The 25,447-nt window shown below is 39.0% G+C and overlaps 1 protein-coding gene across 50 annotated transcripts in view; it reads left to right on the top strand.

Moving 5' to 3' along the window:
* PEAK1 (pseudopodium enriched atypical kinase 1) overlaps positions 1 to 25,447 on the top strand; it is a 320,078-nt gene that overhangs the window by 279,526 nt on the left and 15,105 nt on the right. For all 50 annotated transcript variants that reach the window (XM_064570115.1, XM_064570113.1, XM_064570116.1 and 47 more), the window contains one exon: positions 11,348 to 12,093. In XM_064570115.1, coding sequence (XP_064426185.1) covers positions 11,348 to 12,093 — 746 coding nt within the window. The remainder of the gene's footprint in view (positions 1 to 11,347; positions 12,094 to 25,447) is intronic.

The raw sequence follows: 25,447 nt of genomic DNA, 5'->3' as shown, positions 1-25,447 counted from the left end.
CTGCTCCCGTCCAAATGTGTCGTCATTAAGTGCCTTTACTCACTAGCACCCCAAGACTGTGATGATTGTCAGGTCCTAAGCAGACACGTGCTGTGGCCTGTTCCTGGTGTGTCTTCAGTGGTACTGCCTTTCAGCGGCACTCTCTAACCACGGAGTTATTGTTTTGAGTTTTTCAATATGTGATCATCTTTAAAATGTTGATCTTGGGGCGCCTGGGTGGCTCAGTCAGTTAAGCGTCCAACTCTTAATTTCAGTTCAGGTCATGACCTCAGGGTCCTGGGATCAAGCCCTGTGTCAGGCTCTGTGCTCAGCAGGGTGTCTGCTGGAGATTCTCTCCCTCTCCCTCTGCCCCTCCTGCTTGTACTAGCTCGCTCTCTCTCTCCCCTCTCTCTAAAATAAATAAATAAATCTTAATAAATAAATAAACAAAATGTTGATCTTTAGAAATATTATTTTTCTTACTTCCTTTCTACTTTTCATACTAATCTTGTAAGTCTTAAGAGTCCTATATCAATCATTTTCCTTCCTGAGGAGTTTTAAACACCCTTTGGCTTCTTCAGAGTGTCATTAAATTATTCCCTTTTAATCCATCTTTCATCATTTGCTTTTCAGAACATGACATAGTGGCTTCTCTGTTAGTCCAAAGACATTTTTAAGTGGGGAGAGAGTAAAGAGATGGAGTAAGGAAGCTCAAAAAGAGGGGAAAGTAAGGTTTGAATGTGGTTTAGTTAAACATATTTGTCCAAAAGAACTTTTTTAGTCTATAGCAAGGCAAGATTTAGAACACAATCTCTTTTTTTTTTTTTCTGTTTAGAGAGCTGGTATGCCACAAAAATGTAGAGTATGTGATGTTATATCAGGACTGCTGAAAGCTGAGCTTAGTGTCTGGTCCCAGAGGCTTGAGAGGAATGTACGGGATTAAAAGTTTAAAATAAAAACAGCCCAGATACCAAGCTTTTAAAACATTGACCCTGATGATTGGAATTCAGTTAGGAGAACTTGTCTTTCTTGAGGAAAAAAATAAGAACACAAAACACTTTTAGATGTGGGAGAATGGCTTGACCTGTTTGCATGGGCTGTGGAATGCTCCTGGTTTCATCTAAAATTCCAACGTTTCTGATTCCCGTGTGGAAATCTCCATAGCTCCCAGGAGATGATATCCTGCTGTTTGGGAAGAGAAGCCACTATTAATTGTCTTTATTTCCTTGCTGCCTTGACTGTCCATTTTCATTTTGGAATGATGAGCAACTCTTCTGACTCTGTGTCCTTCAGTCTTGCAGCCGCTTACTGCCCAACTGCTGCGTGTCTCACACTGTGCCAGGTTCTGAGGACGTGTAAAAAAAATACGTACACACATTATAAAAGGCTGAAAATGCTGTAATAGAGCAAAAGTGCTAAGAGAGCACAGAGGAAGAAGTGATGGTTCCCAATTTGGACGTGGGGAGTAGGGAGTCTTCTGTGGAGAAGGGCCATCTGAGCTGGGCTTACGACACAACACCTTTACTAAAGCAGAGAGGTAGAAATAAAAATATGGAGCATATTAAAAGAACAGGAAGCAAGTGTTTCTGTGGGGGAGTTATGAGAAGTAGTGGTAGATAAGACTGAGAGGCTTGACCAGCTTGCTGAGGAGTTTGGACTTTATGGGTGGAAGAAAGTGGCATGATTAGCCCTCTTCCACCTCCTCTGATAAGCACTAAAGAGCTGCTGACAGTGATAGACTTTGTTTCACTTGCCAGTTCTGAGGTAATTTTTTAAAAAAGCACTTTGGGAATCTGTTCCTTCCACGTCCATGATTATTTTTGTTTGTTCTAATTTGGAAAAATGGGTGGAAAATGACACCCAGAAAGCCTCTTCTTCTTCTTCTTTTTTTTTTTTTTAAGATTTTATTTATTTATTTGACAGAGAGAGACACAGCGAGAGAGGGAACACAAGCAGGGGGAGTGGGAGAGGGAGAAGCAGGTTTCCCGCTGAGCAGGGAGCCCGATGCGGGGCTCGATCCCAGGACCCTGAGATCATGACCTGAGCCAAAGGCAGATGCTTAACGACTGAGCCACCCAGGCGCCCCCAGAAAGCCTCTTCTAGGGACCACATTGGAAAGGCCAAGAATAAGTTCGTGTTTCTAGTTTTTTCCATTTATACATTAATACTTCCTTCCTTTTGTTTTCTTCCTTTGTTTTTTCCTTCTTTCCTTCCATTCCCCTCAGCCAGACTCTTTGCTTATTCCTGGGTATACAAATGAGACGCAATGTCTGCCCTCAATGAGTGACAGTAGTAGGGAATTTCGATAGGGACACAAATCAAGGGTAGTCAGTAGTCGGAGAGAAATGTTCACAACATATATATGAGGTCTCAAGGAAAAAGAGGCCAATTTGGGGGAGTGGAATACAAAACACTCCTCAGAGGCAGAATGTTCAAAGAGGAGAGGAGAGGGAAACCATTCCTGGAAGAGGGTTAGCCTGAGCAGAGATAGAGAACGTGAAGTAGCCAAGAGTGCTAAAGACACTGCAAGCAGGTTGGTAGTTCTGACTTCAGATGCAAGATGAAATGCTCCAAGAAAAACAGGTACAGCCAGGGCTGGGTCATGAAAGGCTTGCTTTTTGTGCTTGAGCCAAGAAATTTCTGTCCTCTGGATCAAGTCCAAATTCTCAAGGACATATTTTTTAAGTAGAGGACTACCATGATCAGCTTTGGTGTTAAAAAAAGAAAGAAAGAAAAAGAAAAAAAAAATCTCTGTAATGACCAGTGTGGTGTGGGAGGCAAAACTGGAGACAGTTAAGGCAACTGTCACAGTAGTCAAGCAAGGATGATAAGACGCTGGCACACAGTTCACTGCTTCTAACCTTCTCCATCACACTTCATCTCTGAAAGGTCTGGGTCAGCAAGTGGAAAATAAGGTTTGTTATAAAGCCTATTTCTGTCATGTTGTAAATAAACTATGGCTCTGGCTTCTCACATTAGTTGAGGCAAAATCGGGCTGGGGTGGCTTTGGGAAACAGGCCTCATCATCACAGGAAGAGTGCAGTTAATACCGAGCCCCTCCATCCTTGGTGATGGTAAGGGCACAGAGGAATGGAAGGATGTGACTAGAAACTGAATTTACGGTCATTTCTAGGAATGTATTATTGATTTGCTTTGTTGAGATATAATTTACACACCATAAGATTCAGAGGGTTCAATTCCATGAGTTTTAGTATATTCACAGAATTTTACAACGATCACCAGTATCTAATTCCAGAACATGTTCATCATCCTAAACAGCAGTCACTCTCCATTTCCATTCCCCCCATTCTCCAGCAACCACTAATCTACTTTCTGTCTCTAGGGATTTACATATTTTTGGACATTTCATGCAAGTGGGATCATACGATATGTGACCTTTGTGACTGGCTTCTCTCACTTAGCATAATATTTTCAAGGTTCATACAGGAGGTAGCATACATCAGTACTTCATATCCTCTTAGAGCTGAATAATACTCCTTTATCCATTCATCAGTTGATGGACATATGGGTTGTTTCTCCTTTTTGGCTGTTAGGAATAATGTTGCTAAGAACATTTGTGTACAAGTGGACATATGTTTTCATTTCTCTTGGATATATCTGTAGGATTGGAGATGCTGGATCATGTAGTAAACTTTATGTTTTACTTTTTGAGTGACTACCGAACTATTTTCCAAGGTGATTGCACCATTTTAGATTCCTACTAGCAATGTGTAAGGGTTTGAATTTCTCCATATCCTCACCAACACATGTCCATCTGTTTGATTATAGCTAGCTTAGTGGAGGTGAAGTGGTGTCTCTTGGTTTGGGTTTGCATTTATCTAATGCGGAGTGTTGTTGAACGTCTTTCCATGTGCTTATTGGCCATTTGCGTTTCTTCTTTGGAGAAATGTCTATGCAAATCCTTTGCTCACTTATAATGGATTATCTTTTTACTGTTAAGTTATTTATAAATTCTGGATACAAGTCTCTTATCTCTTATCTAGTATCTCTTAACTCTTATCTAGTATTTCTCCCATTCTGTGGGTTGTCTTTTCACTTTATTGAAGTTGTTCTTTGAGGCACAAAAGTGTTTAATATTTATGAATTCCAATTTATTTTTTGTTTTTTCGCTTATGCTTTTAGGTGTCATATCTGCAAAATCATTGCCTAATCCAAGGTTGAAAAGAGTGATTCCTGTGTTTTCTTCTAAGAGTTTTACAGTTTTGGGGCACCTGGGTGGCTGTTGTTAGGTGTCTGCCTTCAGCTCAGGTCATGATCCCAGGGTCCTGGGATCGAGCCCTGCATCGGGCTCTGCTTGGCAGGAAGCCTGCTTCTCCCTCTCCCACTCCCCCTGCTTGTGTTCCCTCTCTCGCTGTGTCTCTCTCTCTGTGTCAAATAAATAAATAAAATCTTAAAAAAAAAAGAGAGTTTTATGGTTTTAGTTCTTATGTTGAGATCTTTGCTATATTTTAGTTACTTTTTATATATAGTATAAGGTAGGAGTTCAATTTCATTCTTTTGTATATGGATATCCAGTTGTCCCAGCATCATATGTTGGAAAAACTACTACTTCCCCATTGAATTGTCTTGGCACCCTTGTTGGAAATTGATTGACCATAAATATACAGGTTTATTTTTATACTCTCAATTCTAGTCCATTCATCTATATTTCTATTCTTAGTACACACAATCTTTTTTAAAAAATTTTAATTGAAGTATAGTTGATGTACAACTATTAGTTTTAGGTGCACAACATAGTGATTCAACACTTACAGACATTACAAAATGCTCACCAAGATTAGTGTAGTTACCATCTGTCATCATCAAGTTATTACAGTATTATTGACTCTATTCCTTATGCTGTACTTTTCATCCCTGTGGCTTTATTTATTTTATAACTAGAAGTTTGTACCTCTTAATCTCTTTCACCCATCCCCCTAACACACAGTACATACAATCTTGATTACTGTAGTTTTGAAGTAAGTTTTGAAATTGGGAAATGTGACTTCTCCAATTTTGTTCTTCTTTTTAAGATGTTTTTTGGTTACTTTAGATCCATTGTATTGCCATATGAATTTTAGGATCCTCCTGTCAATTCCTGCAAGAAGGCCAGCTGGGTTTTTGATAGGGATTACATTAAATCTTCAGAACAATTTGGGGAGTGTTTCCATCTTAGCATATTAAGTCTCTGATCTGTGAACATAAGATGTTTTTCCATTTATTTAGGTCTTTAATTTCTTTCAGTGTTGTTGGATAGCTTCCAGTGTATAAGTCTTGAGTTAAATTTATTTCTAAATACTATATTGTTTTTGATGATATTGTAAATGGAATTGTTTTTTAATAATAAGCTTTTGATTTTTCATTGCTAGTGTGTAGAAAATACAGTTGTTTTATGTAGAGCTTAGATCTTGCAACTTTGCTGAACTGGTATATTAGTTGTGACAATTTATTGTGGATTCCTCAGGCTTTCCTATATACAAGATAGTGTTATCTTTGATTAGAGATAGTTTTACTTCTTTTCCGATCTGGATGTTTTTGTTTCTTTTGCTTTCCTAATTGCCCTGTCTAGATCCTCCAGTGAAATGTAGAATAGAAGTGACAAGAGTGGAAATCCTTGTCTTATTCTTGATCTTACTGGGGAAATAATGGAGTTTTTTTACCAATAAGGATGATGTTCACTTTGGGGCTTTCATAGGTTCCCTTTATCAGGTTGAGGATGTTCTCTCCTTTTCCCAGTGTGTTCAGTATTTTATCTTGAAAAGGTGTTGGATTTTCTCAAATGCTTTTTCTGCATCTGTTAAAGTGATCATGTGAGGTTTTGTCCCCCTTTTTTCTGTTTGCATGGTGTATTCCATTGATTGATTTTCAGATGTTAAAACCAACCATGTATTCCTGGGACAAATCCAACTTTGTCATGGTGTATAATCTTTTTTATATGTTGCTAGATTCAGTTTGCTAGTATTTTATAAATATTTTTTGTGTCTGTATTCATAAGGGTTATTAGTCTCTAGTTTTCTTGTGATGCCTTTGTCTGATTTTGGTGTGTAAGTAATATTGGCTTCATAGATTTCAAGCTGGGAAGTGCTCCCTCCCCTTCTATTTTTGGAAGAGTTTGTGCAAGATTGATATTAGTTTTTCTTTAAACATTTGGTAGAGGGGCGCCTGGGTGGCTCAGTCATTAAGCGTCTGCCTTCGGCTCAGGTCATGATCCCAGGGTCCTGAGATCGAGCCCCACATCAGGCTCCCTGCTCGGCGGGAAGCCTGCTTCTCCCTCTTCCACTCCCTCTGTTTGTGTTCCTGCTCTCGCTATATCTCTCTCTGTCAAATAAATAAGTAAAATCTTTTAAAAAATAAATAAGTAAACATTTGGTAGAATTCATCAATAAAGCCATGTTGCCCTGGACTTTTCTTTGTGGGAATATTTTAAATTATTAATTCAGTATCTTTTCTTGTTATAGGTACCTCTATAATTTTACCACTTATTTTTTTCCAGTTCTAATTTATACTTTTAGTCATTCAAGAAACATTTTTTTAAAGATTTATTTATTTATTTGAGAGAGAGAGAAAAAGAGTGATGCATGGGTGGGTGGAGGGGCAGAGGGAGAGAGAGAGAATCTCAAGCAGACTCCCTGCTGAGCACAGAACCCGATGCAGGGCTCAATCCCAGGACCCCTAGATCATGACCTGAGCCAAAATCAAGAGTCGGATGCTTAACTGCCTGAGCCATCCAGGCACCCTAAGAAACATTTATTGAGCATCTTTTATATCCAGGCCCTGTCTTGACATAGAGGACACAATAATGAATCAAGCGAAGTTCTGGCCCTCTTAGCATTCTCATATTCTTTGTCTCTCTCATTCTTATGCTGTACACACACACACACACACACACACACACACATTTTTTTTTTGTTTATATTTATATGTAATATAGCTCTCTTCCTTGTAAAAAATATTTATTTGCCAAATGTCATTGGTGGAGAAAGGTGGTCCTTAGGTTGGCTATATGTATTGTCATAGTTCTCTTCTCATTTCTAGGTGTTCTTAGAGAGAGTTGCAGGAATAGGAAATGGAATATAGTGTTAGTATAATCACAGTTTATATTGGTGCCCACACTAGGCATTGCTACAAGGACATGATTTTAATAAAAATAAACCACCATCTTTATTCATTATCACCCTCAGAACCATCTGGTGCCTTCTATCTGACCATCAGTAGGAGCATGTATTAGTTTCCTAGGGCTGCTATAACAAAGTACCATAACTTGGGTTCCTTAAAACAAGAGAAATTTATTCTCTCAATAGTTTTGGAGGCTAGAAGTCTGAAATCAAGGTGTTAGCAAGGCCATGCTTTCTCTGAGGCTCTGGATAGAATCCTTCCTTATCTCTCTCTAGCATCTAGTGGTGGCCATCAATCCTTGACACCCTTGGCTTGCAGCTGGATTATTCCATTCTCTACCTCTGTCACCACATGGTGTTCTCCCTTTTGTCTCTTTTTATATGGTATTTCCTCTTTTTATAAGGACACAAGTCATATTGGATTAAGGTCCACCCTAATGACCTCATCTTAACTTGATTATCTCTGTAAAGACTCTATTTCTAAATAAGGTTATATTCACAGGTACCAGAGGTTATGACTTCAACATTTTGGGAGAGAGGACATAATTCATCCCATAACAGAGCATTATACTCTTACTCTGAGATATTCAATAAGGCCTCATTTTAATAACATTACTAATTATAATAACTTCTATAAAAGTTCCATGGTATATTTCTCTGCCTTTAAAAAAATAATGTCTCTCCCTATTATACAATGAGCCCAAAAGATGTCATTGATCACAGGTGTATTTGTTTATACATTATGTGTTTACCACAAGTGTAGCTACCATCTGTCACCATACATCACTGTTACAAGAGCATTGATTATATTCCTTTTGCCATGCCTTTTGTTCCATGACTTACTCATTCCGTAAGTGGAAGTGAGGAACCTCCATACTGGTTCCCACAGTGGCTATACCAATTTACATTCCAACCAACAGTATATGAGGGGTCCTTTTTCTCTACATCCTCGCCAGCACTTATCATTTCTTGTCTTTCTTATTTTAGCCATTCTAACAGGTGTAAGGAGAAATCTCATTGGGGTTTTGATTTGCATTTCCCTGACGAGTAGTGATGTTGAGCATCTTTTCATGTGTCTGTTGGCCATCTGTATGTTTTCTTTATCTATTCAGGTCCTCTGCCCATTTTTTAGTTAAATTGTTTGGTTTTTGTTGTTGAGTTGGATAAGTTCTTTATATATTTTGGATATTAACCCCTTATAAGACATATCATTTGCAAGTATCTTCTCCCATTCAGTAGGTTGCCTTTTTGTTCAGTTGATGGTTTCCTTTGCTGTGCAAAAGATTTTTGTTTTGTTTTGTTTTGATGTAGTTCCAGTAGTTTGTTTTTGCTTTTGTTGCCTTAGGAGACATATCTAGAAAAATATTACTATAGCTGATGTCAAAAAAAATTACTGCTTGTGTTCTCTTCTAGGATTTCTTTGGTTTCAGGTCCCATATTTAGGTCTTAAATTCATTTTGAGTTTATTTTTGTGTATGGTGTTAAAAGGTGATCCAGTTTCATTCTTTTACAGGCAGCTGTCCAGTTTTCCCATCACCATTTACTGAAGAGACTGTCTTTTCCTCATTGTATATTTTTGCCTCTTTTGTCATAGATTAATTAACCATATAGTTGTGGGTTTGTTTCTGGGCTCTCTATTCTGTTCTGTTGATCTGTGTATCTATTTTTGTGTCAGTACTATACTGTTTTGATTACCATAGCTTTTCAGTATAATTTGAAATCTGAAATTGTGGTACCTCCAACTTTGTTTTTCTTTCTCAAGATTGCTTTAGCTATTTGGTATCTTCTATGGTTCCATACAAATTTTGGTGTTATTTGTTCTAGGTCCGTGAAAAATAGTGTTGGTATTTTGATAAGGATTGTATTGAATCTGTTGATTGTTTTGGGCAATTTAGACATTTTAACAATATTAATTCTTCCAATTCATGAGCATGGAATATCTTCCCATTTGTTTGTGTCATCTCCATTTTCCTTCATCAGTGTTTTATAGTTTTCAGAGTACAGGTCTTTCACCTTTTTGGTTAAGGTTATTCCTAAGTTTTTGGTCCAATTATAAATGGGACTGTTTTCTTAATTTCTTTTTCTGCTACTTCATTATTAGTATACAGAAGCACTACCAGTTTCTGGGTATTAATTTTGTATCATGCAACTTTCTTGAATTCATTTATTACTTCTAGTTGTTTTTTGGTGGAGTCTTTAAGGTTTTCTATGTATAGTATCATGTTGTCTGCAAATAGTGACAGTTTAACTTCTTCTTTACCGATATGGATGACTCATTTCTTTTTCTTGTCTGATTACTGTGGCTAGGATTTCCATTACTATGTTGAGTAAAGGTGGCGAGAGTGGACATCCTTGTCTTGTCCCAGATCTTAGAGGAAAAGCTCTCAGTTTTTCACCATTGAGTATGTTACCAATGGCTTTTTCATATATGGCCTTTATTATGTTGAGGTATGTTTCCTCTAACCCGACTTTGTCAAGAGTTTTTATCATGAATGAACATCTATTACCATGAGCATATGATTTTTATCCTTTGTTTTGTTGATGTGGTGTATCACATTGATTGATTTGTGACTACTGAACCATCCTTGCATCCCCAGAATAAATCTCACTTGATCGTAGTGAATGATCTTTTTAATGTATTGTTCAATTCAATTTGCGAATATTTTGTTGAGGATTTTTGCATCTATGTTCATCAGGGTTATTGGCCTCTAGTTCTCTTTTTTGTGTATGGTGTCCTTGTCTGCTGTTGGTATCAGGGTGATACTGGCCTCGTGTTTATTTGTATTATCATGTATTTGGAAGCTTTCCTTCTTTTTCTATTTTTTAGAATAGTTAAGGAAGAATAGTTATTATCTCTTCTTTAAATGTTTGGTAGAATTCACCTGTGAACCCATCTGGTCCTGGACTTCTGTTTGTTGGGATTTTTTTTTAATTACCAATTCAATTTCATTACTTGTAGTCAATCTGTTCAGATTTTCTATTTCTTCCTGATTCAGTTTTGGAAGATTGTATGTTTCTAGGAATTTATTCATTTCTTCTAGGTTGTTTAATTTGTTGGCATATAACATTTTGTAGTTTTCTCTTATATTCCTTTGTATTTCTGTTGTGTCAGTGTTACTTCTCTTTTGTTTCTGATTTTATTTGGGTCCTTTCTTTTTTTTTTCTTAATGAGTCTAGCTGAGGGTTTATCAATTTTCTTTATCTTTTCAAAGAACAGCTCTTGGTTTCATTGATTTTTTTTTTCTTTTTTAGTCTCTATGCCATTTATTTCTGCTCTAATCTTTATTGTTTCCTTCCTTCTCATCACCTTGGGTTTTGTTTGTTCTTCTTTTTCTAGTTCCTTTAGGTATAAGGTTAGATTTTTTTTTTTTTATTCAAGCTTTTCCTTGTTTCTTGAGGTAGGCCTTTATTGCTATATATTTCCCTCTTAGAACTGCTTTTGCCGCATCCCAAGGATTTTGGATTGTTGTATTTTCATATTCACACATCTACATTTTATAATCTTCTAAGTGCAAGTGCTAGAAAGGAAGCAGAGTAATTGATTCTATAACTAGGGCTTGTAAGAGATGTTCAAAAGCAGTATTGTCCAAATCATAGTTTATATACCCCCCCATAATAAAACAGAATCACGTAAGAGTTTGTGAAGGATGTTTGGAACAGCAGTTGATTGCTCATATATATTGTTCCCTTTATCCCAATCACAAGAATTTATACATAAACCAGTTTAAGACCAGTGCTAGAATCCATCTCTGTAGTGAAATAAAATAACATGGTTTATGGAATCATATTCATATGTGTTGGATTGAAAATGACAAGTGCTATATACATTACAGTGTAACTTTGGAACAAAGTTAAAAGAACAGAATAGTATCTTCTGAGCATCAGTCTAGTGGTCCCATTGCTAGTTTCAATTTTTTTAAATGCTTCCAAGTATTTTTCTTAATCCACAAATGCTTTAATCTCTACTCTGTCACAATGAAATTATTTGAGTGTCTGTCACTCTCATATTCTAGTGGGGTAAATATAGCACTCTTGGAGGCAGGAATAGAGAATCTCAATTCTTTTTTTGAAAACAAAGCCCATTACTCTGTTCTCTGGCACAGAAATGCTGAGACATTGTTCACATTTTGAATTAAGTCATTGACTTCTTATATTCTCATGGCCACATCATTTATTTCTCCTAAAGTTTCAATTATGTAACAAGAATAAAAACTTAACTATTATTTTTCTTTCTTTCTTTTAAAACAATACAGGGCAATCTAGAGCAGCCATGATACCACCCAAGCAGCCACGGCAGCCTAAGGGAACTTTGGATGATGCCATTGTCTTTAGTGGGAAAACAGACCAAGAAACACCTAATGCTTCCCAACCTACGCCACCCCCACTGCCAAAGAAAATGATCATAAGAGCCAATACAGAGCCAATCCCCAAAGACCTCCAAAAATCCATGGAAACGAGTCTTTGTGTAATGGCAAATCCCACCTATGATATCGACCCCAACTGGGATGCCAGTAGTGCTGGCTCTTCCATCAGTTATGAGCTCAAGGGACTAGACATTGAGTCTTATGACTCTTTAGAAAGACCTTTGCACAAGGAGAGACCTGTCCCCTCAGCGGCAAACAGTATCTCCAGCTTAACCACTCTCAGTATTAAGGATAGATTTTCCAACAGCATGGAGTCCCTGTCCAGCCGGCGTGGTCCCTCTTGCAGACAGGGACGAAGCATGCAGAAGCCACAGAGACAAGCACTTTATCGAGGACTTGAGAATCGGGAAGAAGTGGTGGGTAAAATCCGAAGCCTTCATACAGATGCCTTGAAGAAACTGGCTGTAAAATGTGAAGACCTCTTCATGGCTGGACAGAAAGACCAGCTCCGTTTTGGGGTGGACAGCTGGTCAGACTTCAGGCTAACCAGTGACAAGCCATGTTGTGAGGCAGGTGATGCCGTTTACTATACAGCTTCATATGCAAAAGATCCACTTAATAACTATGCAGTCAAGGTAAGAAAATACTATAAATCTGATTTTAATCTTATCCAACACACTGTTATTGGGATGGGTCTGCTCTTCTTTCCTGCATTCCTCCATCCAGCAAAAAGTTATTGATCATCCATCTACCTTACACCCAATATTGTAATAAGCTGTGACTGTTTGCAGAGGCTACCTGTACAAATAGATCTGTTATGTGCCTTCCACTCTATGTTTCTGTCTTTATTCTCTAACAAATAAGAGACCCTTGTTTGCCTCTATTCTAGGACTCTTCTGCTTCTTGGAGAAACATTTTAATAGAGGAAAATAACCAGTATTTGTTGATGTGCCAGGAACATTATTGGTGTTACATAATTTGATCTTTATGAGGTTAAGATCTTTTTATCCATTTGACAGATGAGGAAAATAAAGCTCAGACAGGTGAACTGACATGCTTAGGGTCACACACCTAGCAATTAGTAGAGCTGGGATTTAAACAGAGTTCTCTCTGATTCCATAGCCTACACTTTATCCATTATGTCACATATTAATTTCTTAACTGTATATTGCCCATTCTAGACAAACCACTTCTTCAAGAAAGCTAAAACTCTTAACATCAAGAATTCTTGTCCAATTACATTCACTGTAAATAAGCCATAGTTTTCATCAATGTAATAAATAAAGCATGGACTTTGTTACATTTCCATTTTCATTTGTCTCAAGGTATTTTTTTATTTCTTGATTTCTTCTTTGACCCATTAGTTGTTCAGTAGCATGTTGTTTAATCTCCACGGATTTATGAATTTCCCAGTTTTCCTTGTGTATTTAATTTCTAGTTTCATACCACTGTGATCAGAAAAGATGCTTGATAAAATTTCAATCCTCTTAAATTTATTAAGTCTTGTTTTGTGGCTTAACATATGATCTGTCTTGGAAAATGTTCCATGTGCACTCAGAAGAATGTGTATTCCTTTGCTTTTGAATGGAATGTTCTGTATATATCTGTTAAGCCCTTCTGGTCTGCTGTGTCATTTAAGGCTGATGATTCCTTGTTGATTTTTTTGTCTGGATGATTGATCCATTGATTTAAATCTCCTACTATTATTGTATTGCTGTCAATTTCATCCTTTAGGTCTGTTAGTATTTGCTTTATATATTTAGGTCCTCCTATGTTGAGTGCATAAATATTAACAAATGTTATAGCCTCTTGTTGGATTGATCCTTCTGTCATTATGTAACTCCCTTCTTTGTCTCTTAACACAGCCTTTGTTTTAAAGTCTATTATGTGTGATATAAGTATAACTTCCCTAGTTTTTTTTTGGTTTTCATTTGCATGGAATATCTTTTTTGGTCCCTTCACTTTCAGTCTGTATGTGTCCATACATCTAAAGTGAGTCTCTTTTAGACAGCATATAGATGGGTCTTATTTTTTTTATCCATTCAGCCACTTTGTGTCTTTGGATTAGAGAATTTATCCATTTACATTTGAAGTAATTATTGATAGTTTGTGCTTATTGCCATTTTGTTAATTGTTTGGGCTGTTTTTGTAGGTCCTCTCTCTTTCTTCTCTTGATCTCTTCCTTTGTAGTTTCTTTAATGGTACACTTACATTGTTTTATCTTTTGTGTTTTTGCCTTATGGTTACCATGAGCTTACATATAACAACTTATATCTATAAAAGTCTATTTGAAATTGATTACAACTTAAGCTTCATTCCATTGTAAAGCTCAAAATCATTGCTCTTCCCTCCACACATTTTATGGTTTCTTTTTCATTTTATGTTTTTGATGTCACAGTTTACATCTTTTTATTTTGTGTATCCCTTAACTAATTGTTGTAATCATAGTTATTTTTACTAGTTTTGTCTTTCAGTCTTTATACTAGCTTTATAAATGATTGATCCACTCACTTTACTATATGTTTACCTTTCCAGTGATATTTATTCTTTAATATGTGTTCTTGTTACTAATTAGTGCTTTTTTTTTTTTTTTCAGCTTAAGGAAGTTCCTTTGACATTTCTTGTAAGGCCAGTTTAGTAGTGGTGAACTCATTTAGCTTTTGCTTGTCTGAAAAACTCTTTCTCCTTCACTTCTGAATGATAACTTTGCTAGGTAGAGTATTCTTGGTTGGAAGTTGTTTTTGTTTTCTTTGTGTTTTTTGTGGGTTTGTTTGTGCATGTGGTCTTTTTTGGCACTTTGAATACATAGTACCACTCCCTTCTAGCTTGCAAAGTTTCTGCTGAAAAATCTATTGAGAGTCTTATGGGGGGTTCCCTTGTATATAACAAGTTGTCTTTCTCTTGCTGTTTTTAATATTTCCTCCTTGTCTTTAACTTTTGACATTTTAATTATAATGTGCCTTGGTGTAGGTCTCTAATTTAGAGTTCCTCTTATTTGGAACTCTCCGGGCTTCCTGGATCTGGATGTCTGTTTATTTCCCCAGGTTAGGAAAATTTTCAGCCATTATTTCTTCAAATAAGATTTCTGTCCCTTTCTCTCTCTTTTCTTTTTCTAGGAGCCCTATGATGTGAACATTGTCCATTTGATGTTGTTCTCTACATCCCTTAAGCTGTCTGCACTTCTTTCTTTTTTGTTTGTTTCTGCTGCTCTGATTCAGTGAATTCCCCTACCTCATCTTTGAGTTGACTGATCCTTTCTTTTGCTTCATCTAGTCTGCTATTGAACTCCTATAGTGTATTTTTCTTTCTTTTTTTTTTTTAAGATTTTATTTATTTGAGAGGGAGAGAGAGAGTATGAGCAGGGGAGAGGCAAGGAGAGAGAGGGAGAGGGACAAGTAGACTCCCTGCCAAGTGGGGAGCCCGACATGGGGCTCAATCCCAGGACCCCGAGATCATGACCCAAGCCAAAGTCAGACACTTAACGAACTGAGCCACCCAGGTGCCCCAGAACCCCTATAGTGTATTTTTCAGTTCAGTTATTGTATTCTTCAGCTCTGTGGCTTTCGTGTGGTACTTTCTTATATTTTTCATCTCTCTGTATTCATCCATTTTTCTCCCCAGTTCAGTGAACATCTTTATGACCATTACTTTGAACTCTTTATCAGGTAAATTACTTATCTCCATTTCATTAATGTGCTTTTTCCTTAGGGGTTTTATCTTGTTCTTTCATTTGGTACATATTTGTCTGTTTTTTCATTTACCTTGAGTCTCTGTTTCCATACAGTAGATTATACAGCCAGCTCTCTCAGCCATAAAGGAGTGGTCTTATGTAGATGAACCGTGTTATTCAACCCTACCCCACCTCTTTGTCATCTCTCAAATTTGTGCCTGTTCAAGCAGTCTATTATATTTTTAATAGCTCCCAGTAGTTGAGAATATGCCAAGACCTATCAGTGTCCCAAAGGGGAGAGTCTCAACACCTAAATTCAGGCTGACTGGAAGCCAGACCCTCAGGCATCTGCTTTTTAAAAATGCAAATATATACAGTCCTGTGGGACTGTAAGCATAGGCGGATCTGGAGGTATCTTCTGGGAAGCAGTTACAGACATCAGGGTTCTAGACAAGGGTATCTTGTGTGATCCTGGTGAGCTGAAGCAAAGCAGAGAGACAGCACCAAGATGGTATCATAGCCTATGTTCCTTCAGAGCAGCTCCCTAGGCCACTAAATATATGCCAAACCTGAAGTCTGCCCCTCAGGCCAATGATCCAGGACATGCAAAGAGGCCTTCCTCACAGAAAGACTAGGGAGTGTGCCTCAGACCACTCTCTGTACAGTGCCCGGAGAGTGGAAGCCTGCCAGAAACTGTCTCTCTGCCACAGTCCTATGGGACCCAGGAAAGCAGGCTCCCAGCCACCAGAGCCAGGTGATCTAGGAGCATCTTCTGGGCAGCAACCATATAACCTGGGACACCAGACAAAAAACAGAACATCGGATGTGTGTACAGCTCCCCTCCAGGAGACCCTGGCACTCTGGAGCTTGGCAGAGGGTAAGTGGAAAGATAGCACCCTCTCTCGAGGTTTTTGGAAGGTTTATAGTCAGCCCCATGGTTAGCTAATAGGCCTCCTTCACAGAAAGACCAAGCTCTCCTGGGGTCTGTTACCCCTTGCTCTGCCCTGGGGGTGGTAAGTTTTTAAGAACTCTTTCTCCATTGGTTACAGTTCTGTGGAACCCATGAGCATAAGCCTCACTGGCTGCCAGAGCCAGATGATATAGAGCAGTCCCCTGATAGTAATAACAAAATTCAGGGTGTCAGACGGGTATAAGCTTTTTTCTGGGTGATACCTATTATTACAGTCCCATGGGACCAGGAACACAAACTCACCTGGCCTCCAGAGCCAGGCAATCAAGAGGCGTCCCCTAGACAACAGCCATAAAACTCAGGCCACCAGACACACATAAAAGTTCCATTCTGTGGGATACTGGTGCCCTGGAGCCTGGCAAAGGGAAAGCGTAAAGATGGTACCTGCTAGTCTTTGTCCCTGGAAAGTGTTCCAGCAGGCTCCTAGATGTGTATGTTAAATTAGATGTCTGCCCCTCACACCGGTGCTTTAATATAAGCAGGTGAGCCTCCTTCACTTTAAGTCCAGGCACAATTGGCTGCCTCTTGGGTGGGGAAGTCCCAGCAGGTAGGTTCTTTAAGAAGGGTTTCTCAGATTGCTACAGTCTTGTGGGTCTCAGGACACAAGCCCTGTTGGGTTTCAAAGTTAGATGTTTTGGAGACTTGTCTCTCAAGTGTATGCCTTAAAGGTTGGGATACCTGAGGTAGGATTTAAACCCTTCACTCCTCAGGGAGAAGCTCCAGGTTTTGAGTTCCCTCCCTGTTATGGGATGCTGCACCAGGGGTGGAGTTTATGGCAAGATTGTGTCCGATTCTCTCCTACCCATGTCAATGTGGTTTTCTTCTTGTTTGCCCAGTGTGTAGTCATCACTCAGCCAGCCTTTGGATTTCTTTTTTTAAGATTTTTTATTTATTTATTTGAGAGAGAGAGCAAGCATGAGCAGTGGTGGGGAGGGGCAGAGGGAGAAGCCGACACCCCACTGGGCAGGGAGCTGGACGTGGGACTTGATTCCCAGCACCCTGAGATCATGACCTGAGCCGAAGGCAGACGCTTCACCAACTGAGCCACCCAGGCACCCCAGCCTTTGGATTTTCTTAAAAGGAAATTGTTCCATATGTGGCTGTAGACTCAGTGTGTCCATGGATCTTCCTACCTTGCTATCGTAAACTGAAACCCAATAAAGAATGGACTTTGAAGTCCAAAAGATCGGGGTTCAAGTCCTGGCTCTGCTCCTTAGTAGCTTTGTCACAAGTTGCTACTCTGAGTCTCAATTTCCTAAGCTTTAAAAGAGGATAATAATGGTACCGATCTTTGGGGCTGTTTGGCTAAAGGAGGATAAAACATCCCGGATAAGGGGCTCCTGAGTGACTCAGTTGGTTAAGTGTCCTCCTTTGGCTCAGGTCATGATCTCAGGGTCCTAGAATGGAGTCCCACGTCCGGCTCCCTGCTCAGCGGGCAGTCTGCTTCTCCCTCTCCCTCTGCCTCTCCTCCTTCTGGTGCTTGCTCTCTCTCTCGTGCTCACTCTCCCTTTTTTTCTCAAATAAATAAATAAATCTTTAAAAAAAAAAAAATCCCTGATGAGTGTTCACTCCTTTCGCTCTCTAATAGTGTCTTTCCTAGGTTACTTTAAGAGCCTTAATTTCCTCCTCTTTAAGATGTTTACAGTGATAGTCTGTAGGATTGGAGTTAGGATCAAGGGATCTAATGCATGTGAGTCTTTAAAAACATGAAGTTCTAGGTAAACAGGTAATGTTCTTCATGCCCGTAGTCCCTTTTTATTGAATCTATTTCCTGGTTCAAAACCAATTAACATATCTAAATGACTTTTACATGTTAATTTGGCTTAGAAAGACAGATGGTGTCTTAGTAAATTAATGGATAAGGTAAACAATTGGCTTTACCTCTCATGACAGAATACATATTTGGACCAGACCTTCAACTCCTCTCTGCGGTTGCAGCACCCACACCACTTAACTGTTTGGTGGCACTGGCAGAGTGACCCTGGGCCCCGGCCCACACTTTTTAAATTAAACTGAGAGATAGACTGCAGAGAGGGGAGCTGGATTCTAGTTAATACATTACTGTTGAGTCTAAAAAGGCATTTTGAGATTCTCTGTAGCACTCAAGAGCTGTAAAGTCAATTGGGGTTATGGTGCCTCATCTATCTTGGGCCTTTATTGCTATAAGATCGCCAATGCAGGATGAGTACCTATTTCAGAATGGGGCATTGAACTATCTGTTCTTTCAAAACAATTGAGAAGTAGGGCTTGACTAACTTTATGTATTATTGCTGTGCAATCTTGTCTCTTTCCCAAATCAATGGTCTAGTATTGATTTCTTTGCTTGTAATGATGCAGAAGCAATCTCCAAAGAACAGGTGGCGAGTGGTTATATACTGGGAGTTGTTGGCAGGTTTGGGAAAGGATGTTTTACACTAAATGGTGAATATAAATGTCTCTTTGAAGACCCTCTGGGTGTTTCTAGAAGTACCCAATTGATTGTACAACCTTAGAGGAATAAACTACCAGGACACTGTGAACCCTACTTTTGCAGATGTAAGCAGAAGAGAACAGCAGTTGGCCCACACAAACAAGTTTGTCTTCTTAAAATATCCCTTCCCATACTAATGGAATTTAGAGTAGGCTAACAGGTGTGATTGTCTCTTGAAGAGACTAAAAGGTCTTTAAAATGTTGCAAAAGGAAATCAGTGCTAGAATTTAGCAATTTGAAAGCCAAAGGATACTGCCCCCTTAAATGCCAAGTCTACTGCAGTGATAGAGTACTAAGATCATTACTTTGGGTGTTGTCTTAGTTTGCTCAGGCTGCTATAACAAAATACCATAGACCGGGTGGCTTAAACAATAGAAATTAATTTTGTCACAGTTCTGAAGACCAGAAAGTCCAAGATAAAGGTTCTGGCTGATATAATTTCTAGTGAGAACTCTCTTTCTAGCTTGCAGATGGTTGCCTTCTCACCATATCTTTAACATGGCCAAGGGGGGATGGAGGCTGTCTGGTGTCTCTTCTTATAAGGATACTAATCCATATCAGGGCCCATCCCTTATGACCATTTCACCTTAATTACCTCTTTGTAGGCCCTATCTCCAAATATGGTCCAATTGTGCCTTCCATGTGTTCCAAGACTCAATTTCCAATGTGGAGGGGGGGCATACTTCCCACACAGCACCAAGCAATTCTTGGACACCAAAAGGGTGTCCTACAATTCAACTCAATTCAACTTATCTACCTGGAGATGGCACCATATCTCACAGGTCAAGGGTTCAGTCTACCTGTCCCCCTCCACAAACATCAGACACCAGTCACAAGCGCAGGTTGTTACCTGTGCTTCTGACCAACAGGCTATAAATCAGAGGTTCCCACAACACCCTCCTTGGGTTCAAATAATTTGCTAGATCAGCTCACAGAGAAGCATCTTACTTACTAGATCACCAGCTTATTAGAAAAGGATATAACTCATGGAGCACTGGGTGTTACACGAAAACAATGGATCGTGGATCACTACATCAAAAACTAATGATGTATTGTATGGTGACTAACATAACATAATAAAATTTAAAAAAAAAAGAAAGAAAGAAAAGGATATAACTCAAGAACAGCCAGATAGAGGAGATGCATAGAGCAAGGTATGGAGAAAGGGCACAGAACTTCCATGTGCACCGTACTTCCCAAATCTCCATCTGTTCACTAACTTGGAAGCTCTTCAAACTCTATCCTTTTGGGGGTTTGTGGAGGCTTCATTACATAGTCATGGTTGATTAAATCATTGGTGATTGGCTATTGATTCAACTTCCAGCCACTCTCCCTCTCCTGAGGAGTTTGGAGGTCCTGGTGGGACTGCAAATTCCAACGCTTCAATCACGTGCATGGTTGGTTCCCCTGGCAACCAGCCCCCATCCCTAAGTGGGGTCCAAAAGTCACCTTATTAACATAACAAGAGACACCTTTGTCACTCTCAGTACTTATGAAATTCCAAGGGTTTGGGTTACTGTGAGTCAGGAACCATGAATGAAGACTAAATATATTTGAGAAATATATATTTGACTTTCTCTTATAAATCACAATATCTCAGGGGTTAGCACTTCAACATACGAATTTTCAAGACTCAGAATTCAGTCTATAGCATTCTGCCCCTTACCCTCCCCAAATTCATGTTCTTATCACATGCAAAATATATTCAGTTCATCCCAATAGGTCCAAAGGTCTTAAATCATTCCAGCATCAACTCTAAAGTCCAAAATCTCATCTAAATATCATCTAAATCAGATATGGGTGTAACTCAGGGTCTGATTCATCCTGAGGCAGATTTCCTCTCTAAGCCATGACCCTATGAAACTAGACAAGTTATGTGCTTCCAAAATACAGTGGTGGCCAAAGAAAATAAAAACACTAATTTGAAAAGATCTGTGTACCCCTATGTTTATTGCAGCATTATTCACAATAGCCAAGATATGGAAGCAGCCCAGATGTCTATCTATAGATGAATGGATAAAGAAGATGAATATATACACAATGGAATATTACTCAGCCTAGAAAAGAATGAGATCTTGACATTTGTAAAACATGGATGGACCTAGAGGGTATAATGCTAAGTGAAATAAGTCAGACAGAGAAAGACAAATACCATACGATTTCACTCATATGTGGAATTTAAAATCAAAACAAATGAACAGATGATAAAAAGACAAAAAAAAAATACCATCTTAAATACAGTGAATAAACTGGTGGTTGTAGGGGGGACCTGGATGGAGGGATGGGTGAAATAGGTGAGGGGAATTGAGAGTATACTTATAGTGATGAGCACTGAGTAATACATAGAATTGTTGAATCATTATATTGTACACCTGAAACTAATATAACACTATGTTAATTATATTTCAATTAAAAAAATGCAATGGTGCAGTAGGATAGACAATCCCATTCTAAATTAGATTAGCCATTCTAATCTAAAAGGGAGAATTCAGAAGGAAAGAAGTGGTGATGGATCCCAAGCAAGTTCAAAACCTAGCAAGGCAAATTCCATTAGATATGAAGGCTCACAAATAATCCTCTTTGATTCAGCACTGTACGCTCCAGGCCCACTGGGGTGGCAGCATCGCTCCCATGGCTCTGCAAAACACCCTGCTCCTTTGGCTCTTGGTAAGAGCCCCACCCACGCTGCCCTCTGTGAGGCACCATCCACATGGCTCTCTGCTAGGGTAGCCTACCACTGAGGTACTGGTCATCCTGGCTTTCCAAATCTGGAGAGACAGGCCTACCCTTTGAAACCCAGGAGGAAACAGCCTTGTCTCTTAGGTTTGTGATGGGAGTAATTAGCCCTGACTATCTCTGAAATACCTTCAGGGTCATTCTTCCCTTTCCTTAAAGAATAGTGCCCTTGCACAGCTGCATAGCTCTGTGGACCAGTCCTGTAGAATCCAAAAAGGCCAACAGCTTTCCTTCATTCCATCCTGCTTTCTCTTTAGCTCAAACTGGCAGTGTCTTTGCTGGGAGAATCCTCTTTCTATTTCTGGCTTCTCCTGAGATGACTGATTAAGTCCATGAGTCACACCCCTGATCTCTTTAGACAAATGGTTGTTCAACCACGCCTTTAGTATTCTTTTTAGAACTAGCTTTCTTGTTTATTGCAGTATGGATAGGCTGAGAATTTTCCAGATCTTCAAGTCTTGGTTCCTTTTTGCTTAACAATTCCTTCTTCAATTTCTCTCTCCCCTTTTGCATTTATACTATAAGCAGTTAGAAAGAAACAAGCTGCTCCTTCACCACTTTGCTTACAAATCTCTCTGCCAAATATACAATTTCATTGCTAACAAGTTCTGCCTTCCATAAAATACTAGAACAGTTTAGCCAAGTTCTTTGTCATTTGTTTTTTATCATTTCTCCAGTTTCTAATAACATGTTCCTCATTTCTGTCTGATTCGTCACCAGAATCACCCGTAATATTCATATTTCGCAATAGTCTGTTCATGATTATCTAAGCTTTTTCTGTCATGAATCTCAAAACTCTTCCAGCTTCTACCCAATTCCAAAGCTGCTTCTATATTTGTGGGTATTTGTTACAGTAGTACTCCACTTCTCAGGACCAAATCTTAGTCAGTTCAGGCTGCCATAACAAAACACCGTGGACTGACCAGATGGCTAGACAGCAGAAATGTCTTTTCTCCCAGTTCTGGAGACTGGAGGACTCTCCTCCTGGCTTGTAGACAGCTGCCTTCTTGCTGTGTCTAATGTGGGGGGGGTGGGGGGGGCACGGAGGTGAGAGCAAGGGAAAGAGTACAGCACATTAGGGGTTAGGACTTCAACATATAAATGTAGGGAGGACACAATTCAGTCCATAGCTTTATTCTGGTTTTCATTCAATGTGAATAGCTTTAGTAGTTGTATTGGTCTTAAACTAAAAGACATCACAACACATAATAAAGAAGAGTTGATTTGGAGTAAGCTGACATGGGTCCAAATTCTGAATCAATCTCTGTGTATCCCCAAGTAAGCCATGTAATCTCTCTTGGTTTTCACATGAATGGATACTAATTTCTCTACCTACCTCATAATAAAATTGTTATAATGCACATGTGTTTATGTGGTGAAACTCCTTTCCAATAATGGAAAATTACTGCTCAACATTTTTTTAGATCACTCATTATTCTTTAATATTAGGTACTGGTCTGAGTGTATTTAGATAGGTTCTGCACTTACATGCTTTCTTTCTCATTACTTCAAAGATGTAAACGTTTTTCCTTAAAATTATGAGAGAAGGGGCGCCTGGGTGGCTCAGTCGTTAAGCATCTGCCTTCGGCTCAGGTCATGATCCCAGGGTCCTGGGATCGAGTCCCACATCGGGCTCCCTGCTCTGCGGGGAGCCTGCTTCTCCCTCTCTCCCTCCCCTTGCTTGTGGTCTCTCTCTGTCAAATAAATAAATAAAATCTTTAAAAAAAAAATTATGAGAGAAAACTACTAAATGCTAACATCCTCAAGAACTTTAGCACTGCCAAAAATTGGTAACAAACTTGAGTGTCTGATATTAAGGAAAAATTTAATAAATTATGGTAATGTCCAATGGAATGTTTGTGGCCATTAAATAGTAATTATGAAGACCATATAAAATTGTGGAAAACATTTTTTTGTAAAATATCACATGAAAATAGCAGAATACCAAATAAATAGTATGATCATAACTTTTTAAAAAATTCACCTACAAAATGGTAATATGCAATTAATGCCTATGTTAGAGTAGTAGTAATTACAGGTGATTTTGACTGTTTTTTCAGTTAAAAAAACAATGAATTGGAGATTTTAGATCATTTGACACTGAGCTTCTTGAGGGCAGGTATCCTTAGTTATTGATCCCTATAGTTTCATCCTCTAGAACAAATTATAAATAGCTCCTATTTCATGCTACCCAGCCTTGCACACACTGGTTCTTCTCTCTGGACTGCACTTCTGGGAAGAGCACTGCCATGTACAGGTGACCTATTTCAGTATCACCTGAGGAGGGGTCCTCATTAGGTATGTACCTTCCTCTGCCGCATCCCATACCTACAGAATCAGAGTCAGTGAGGCCTGGGAAACTGCATTGTTAGCAAGCACCCCGGGTGGTTCCTACACCTTTCTAAGCCCAGTATCTTTATCTGTAAAGTGGAGAAAATCCACCATTCTTCTTAAAGCCATTGTGAAAAATCACAGGAGTCAATATGTACATAGTGATGTATATAGTGCTCAGAGCATCATTTGGCACAAAGAAAACATTCAGTAAATGGTACCTATTTATTCCTCCACTCTCTTCTCATGTACCTAGAGGGCTCCTGTTTTCTTAAAGAATCCAGCTCTGTGAATTTTCTTCTCTGATGTTCTGAGAACATGTTGACAGCTCCTCTCTGGGTACCCATTCTGTACTTAGTGGATTTCTCTATCACTGCACTATCATGCTACAGTTGTACGATTCTACAACAGTACTATTATACAATTAAAATCACATCCCTCCCCTCCCCTCTGTGACACTTGAGCTTCCCAGTGGCAGGGACCATAGTTTATTAATGCTTATATCCTTATTACATTGTTAATCTAATATATTTAGCATCAGATAGCAGTATATACTATCCAGAATAGTACCATGTACATAATAGGCATTCAGTAAATATTTCTTGACCTTCCATGGGTTTACAGAAATACATGTGAATAAGACAAAACCTCATCCTCAAGGGGAGCTTATATTCCGGGGGTGGGGGGGAGACAAAGGCATAAATAAATCTTAAACAAGACAGATTATAATGAAGGTTCAGAGTGGTATGTGGAAATGTAAAGATGAATGACAACTAAACAATGAAAGAAGTCATTGTTAACACTATCTCAGGACTTCACACTGTTAGTGGTGAATGCAGTGCATGGAGAGAATACTGAAAAATTTGGCTATGGAAAGATCTGGGACCACATTTAGAGCTTTGAATGATGAATTCAAGAAGTTAGACTTTAGTTTGTGTTTTATGGGAAACGACTAAGGATTTTTAAAGAGAGGGATAACATAAGATCAATGATTTTGGAAAAACACTGTGGTGAAATGATTTCGGAAGAAAACTGTGATGGAAGGGTCCAGAAGGGAAACCAGTCATGATGCTATTGCAGTAGTCCAGGTAAATAATATTGAGCCCCTGAACAGTGGGAAAGAAGGGGCAAGTGGTAAAAGAGCTGAAACAGGTGGTAGACCATGTCTGGTGAGAGGCTGGATATAGGATGAGAGACCACCCCAGGAGGATGGTGATGCCATTAAATGAAATATGAATTAGAAAAGCCAGAAAGATGAGCTTTCTGTGGAGCATGCCCATAGGATAGCCAATTCTAGAGAAACCCATAGCCAGATAAAAATGTAGGTTTGGTACTCAAAAGGGAGATCAAGACTAGAAATATGGCTACCCAATCTTCTCATAGACTTGATTTAGTTCAAACTGGAAATGTATGTGATTATAGTGGAGAGTCTACAAAATCAGGAAAAGGCCTACCCATCTAAGTGACCCAAAGCAGGAACATTGGAAAAGACATAGCAGAGGGCAAGGACCCACAGATCAGAGAGTGCAGGATTGCAGAAAGCTTGAACAGAATAAGGAAAAGGCAGGAGTTCAATCTTTAGTAAACCTCAAGAAAATGCAATCTTGGTAATAATGGGAGCAGATACCAGCTGCAGCCAGTTAGAGAGTATATGGAACAGGAAGGCTGTGGAGGCAGTGAGCACAGCCTACTTTTGTTAAGTGTTTTGGTGAAGGAAAGGCCAAATTGATGCCCAGACAATATTTAACCTTCAACTTCTATTTCTGTCTCATTCATGTCTCCTTTTATCCCCTCATCATCACTTGGGGAGCC

Source organism: Mirounga angustirostris, unplaced genomic scaffold (genome assembly GCF_029215605.1).
Source record: "Mirounga angustirostris isolate CCGP_5_RB_7025 unplaced genomic scaffold, mMirAng1.0.hap1 SCAF_9, whole genome shotgun sequence".
NCBI lineage: Eukaryota > Metazoa > Chordata > Mammalia > Carnivora > Phocidae > Mirounga > Mirounga angustirostris.
The sequence above is the reverse complement of the archived record's forward strand: the minus strand, read 5'-3'. Positions and strand labels throughout refer to the sequence as shown.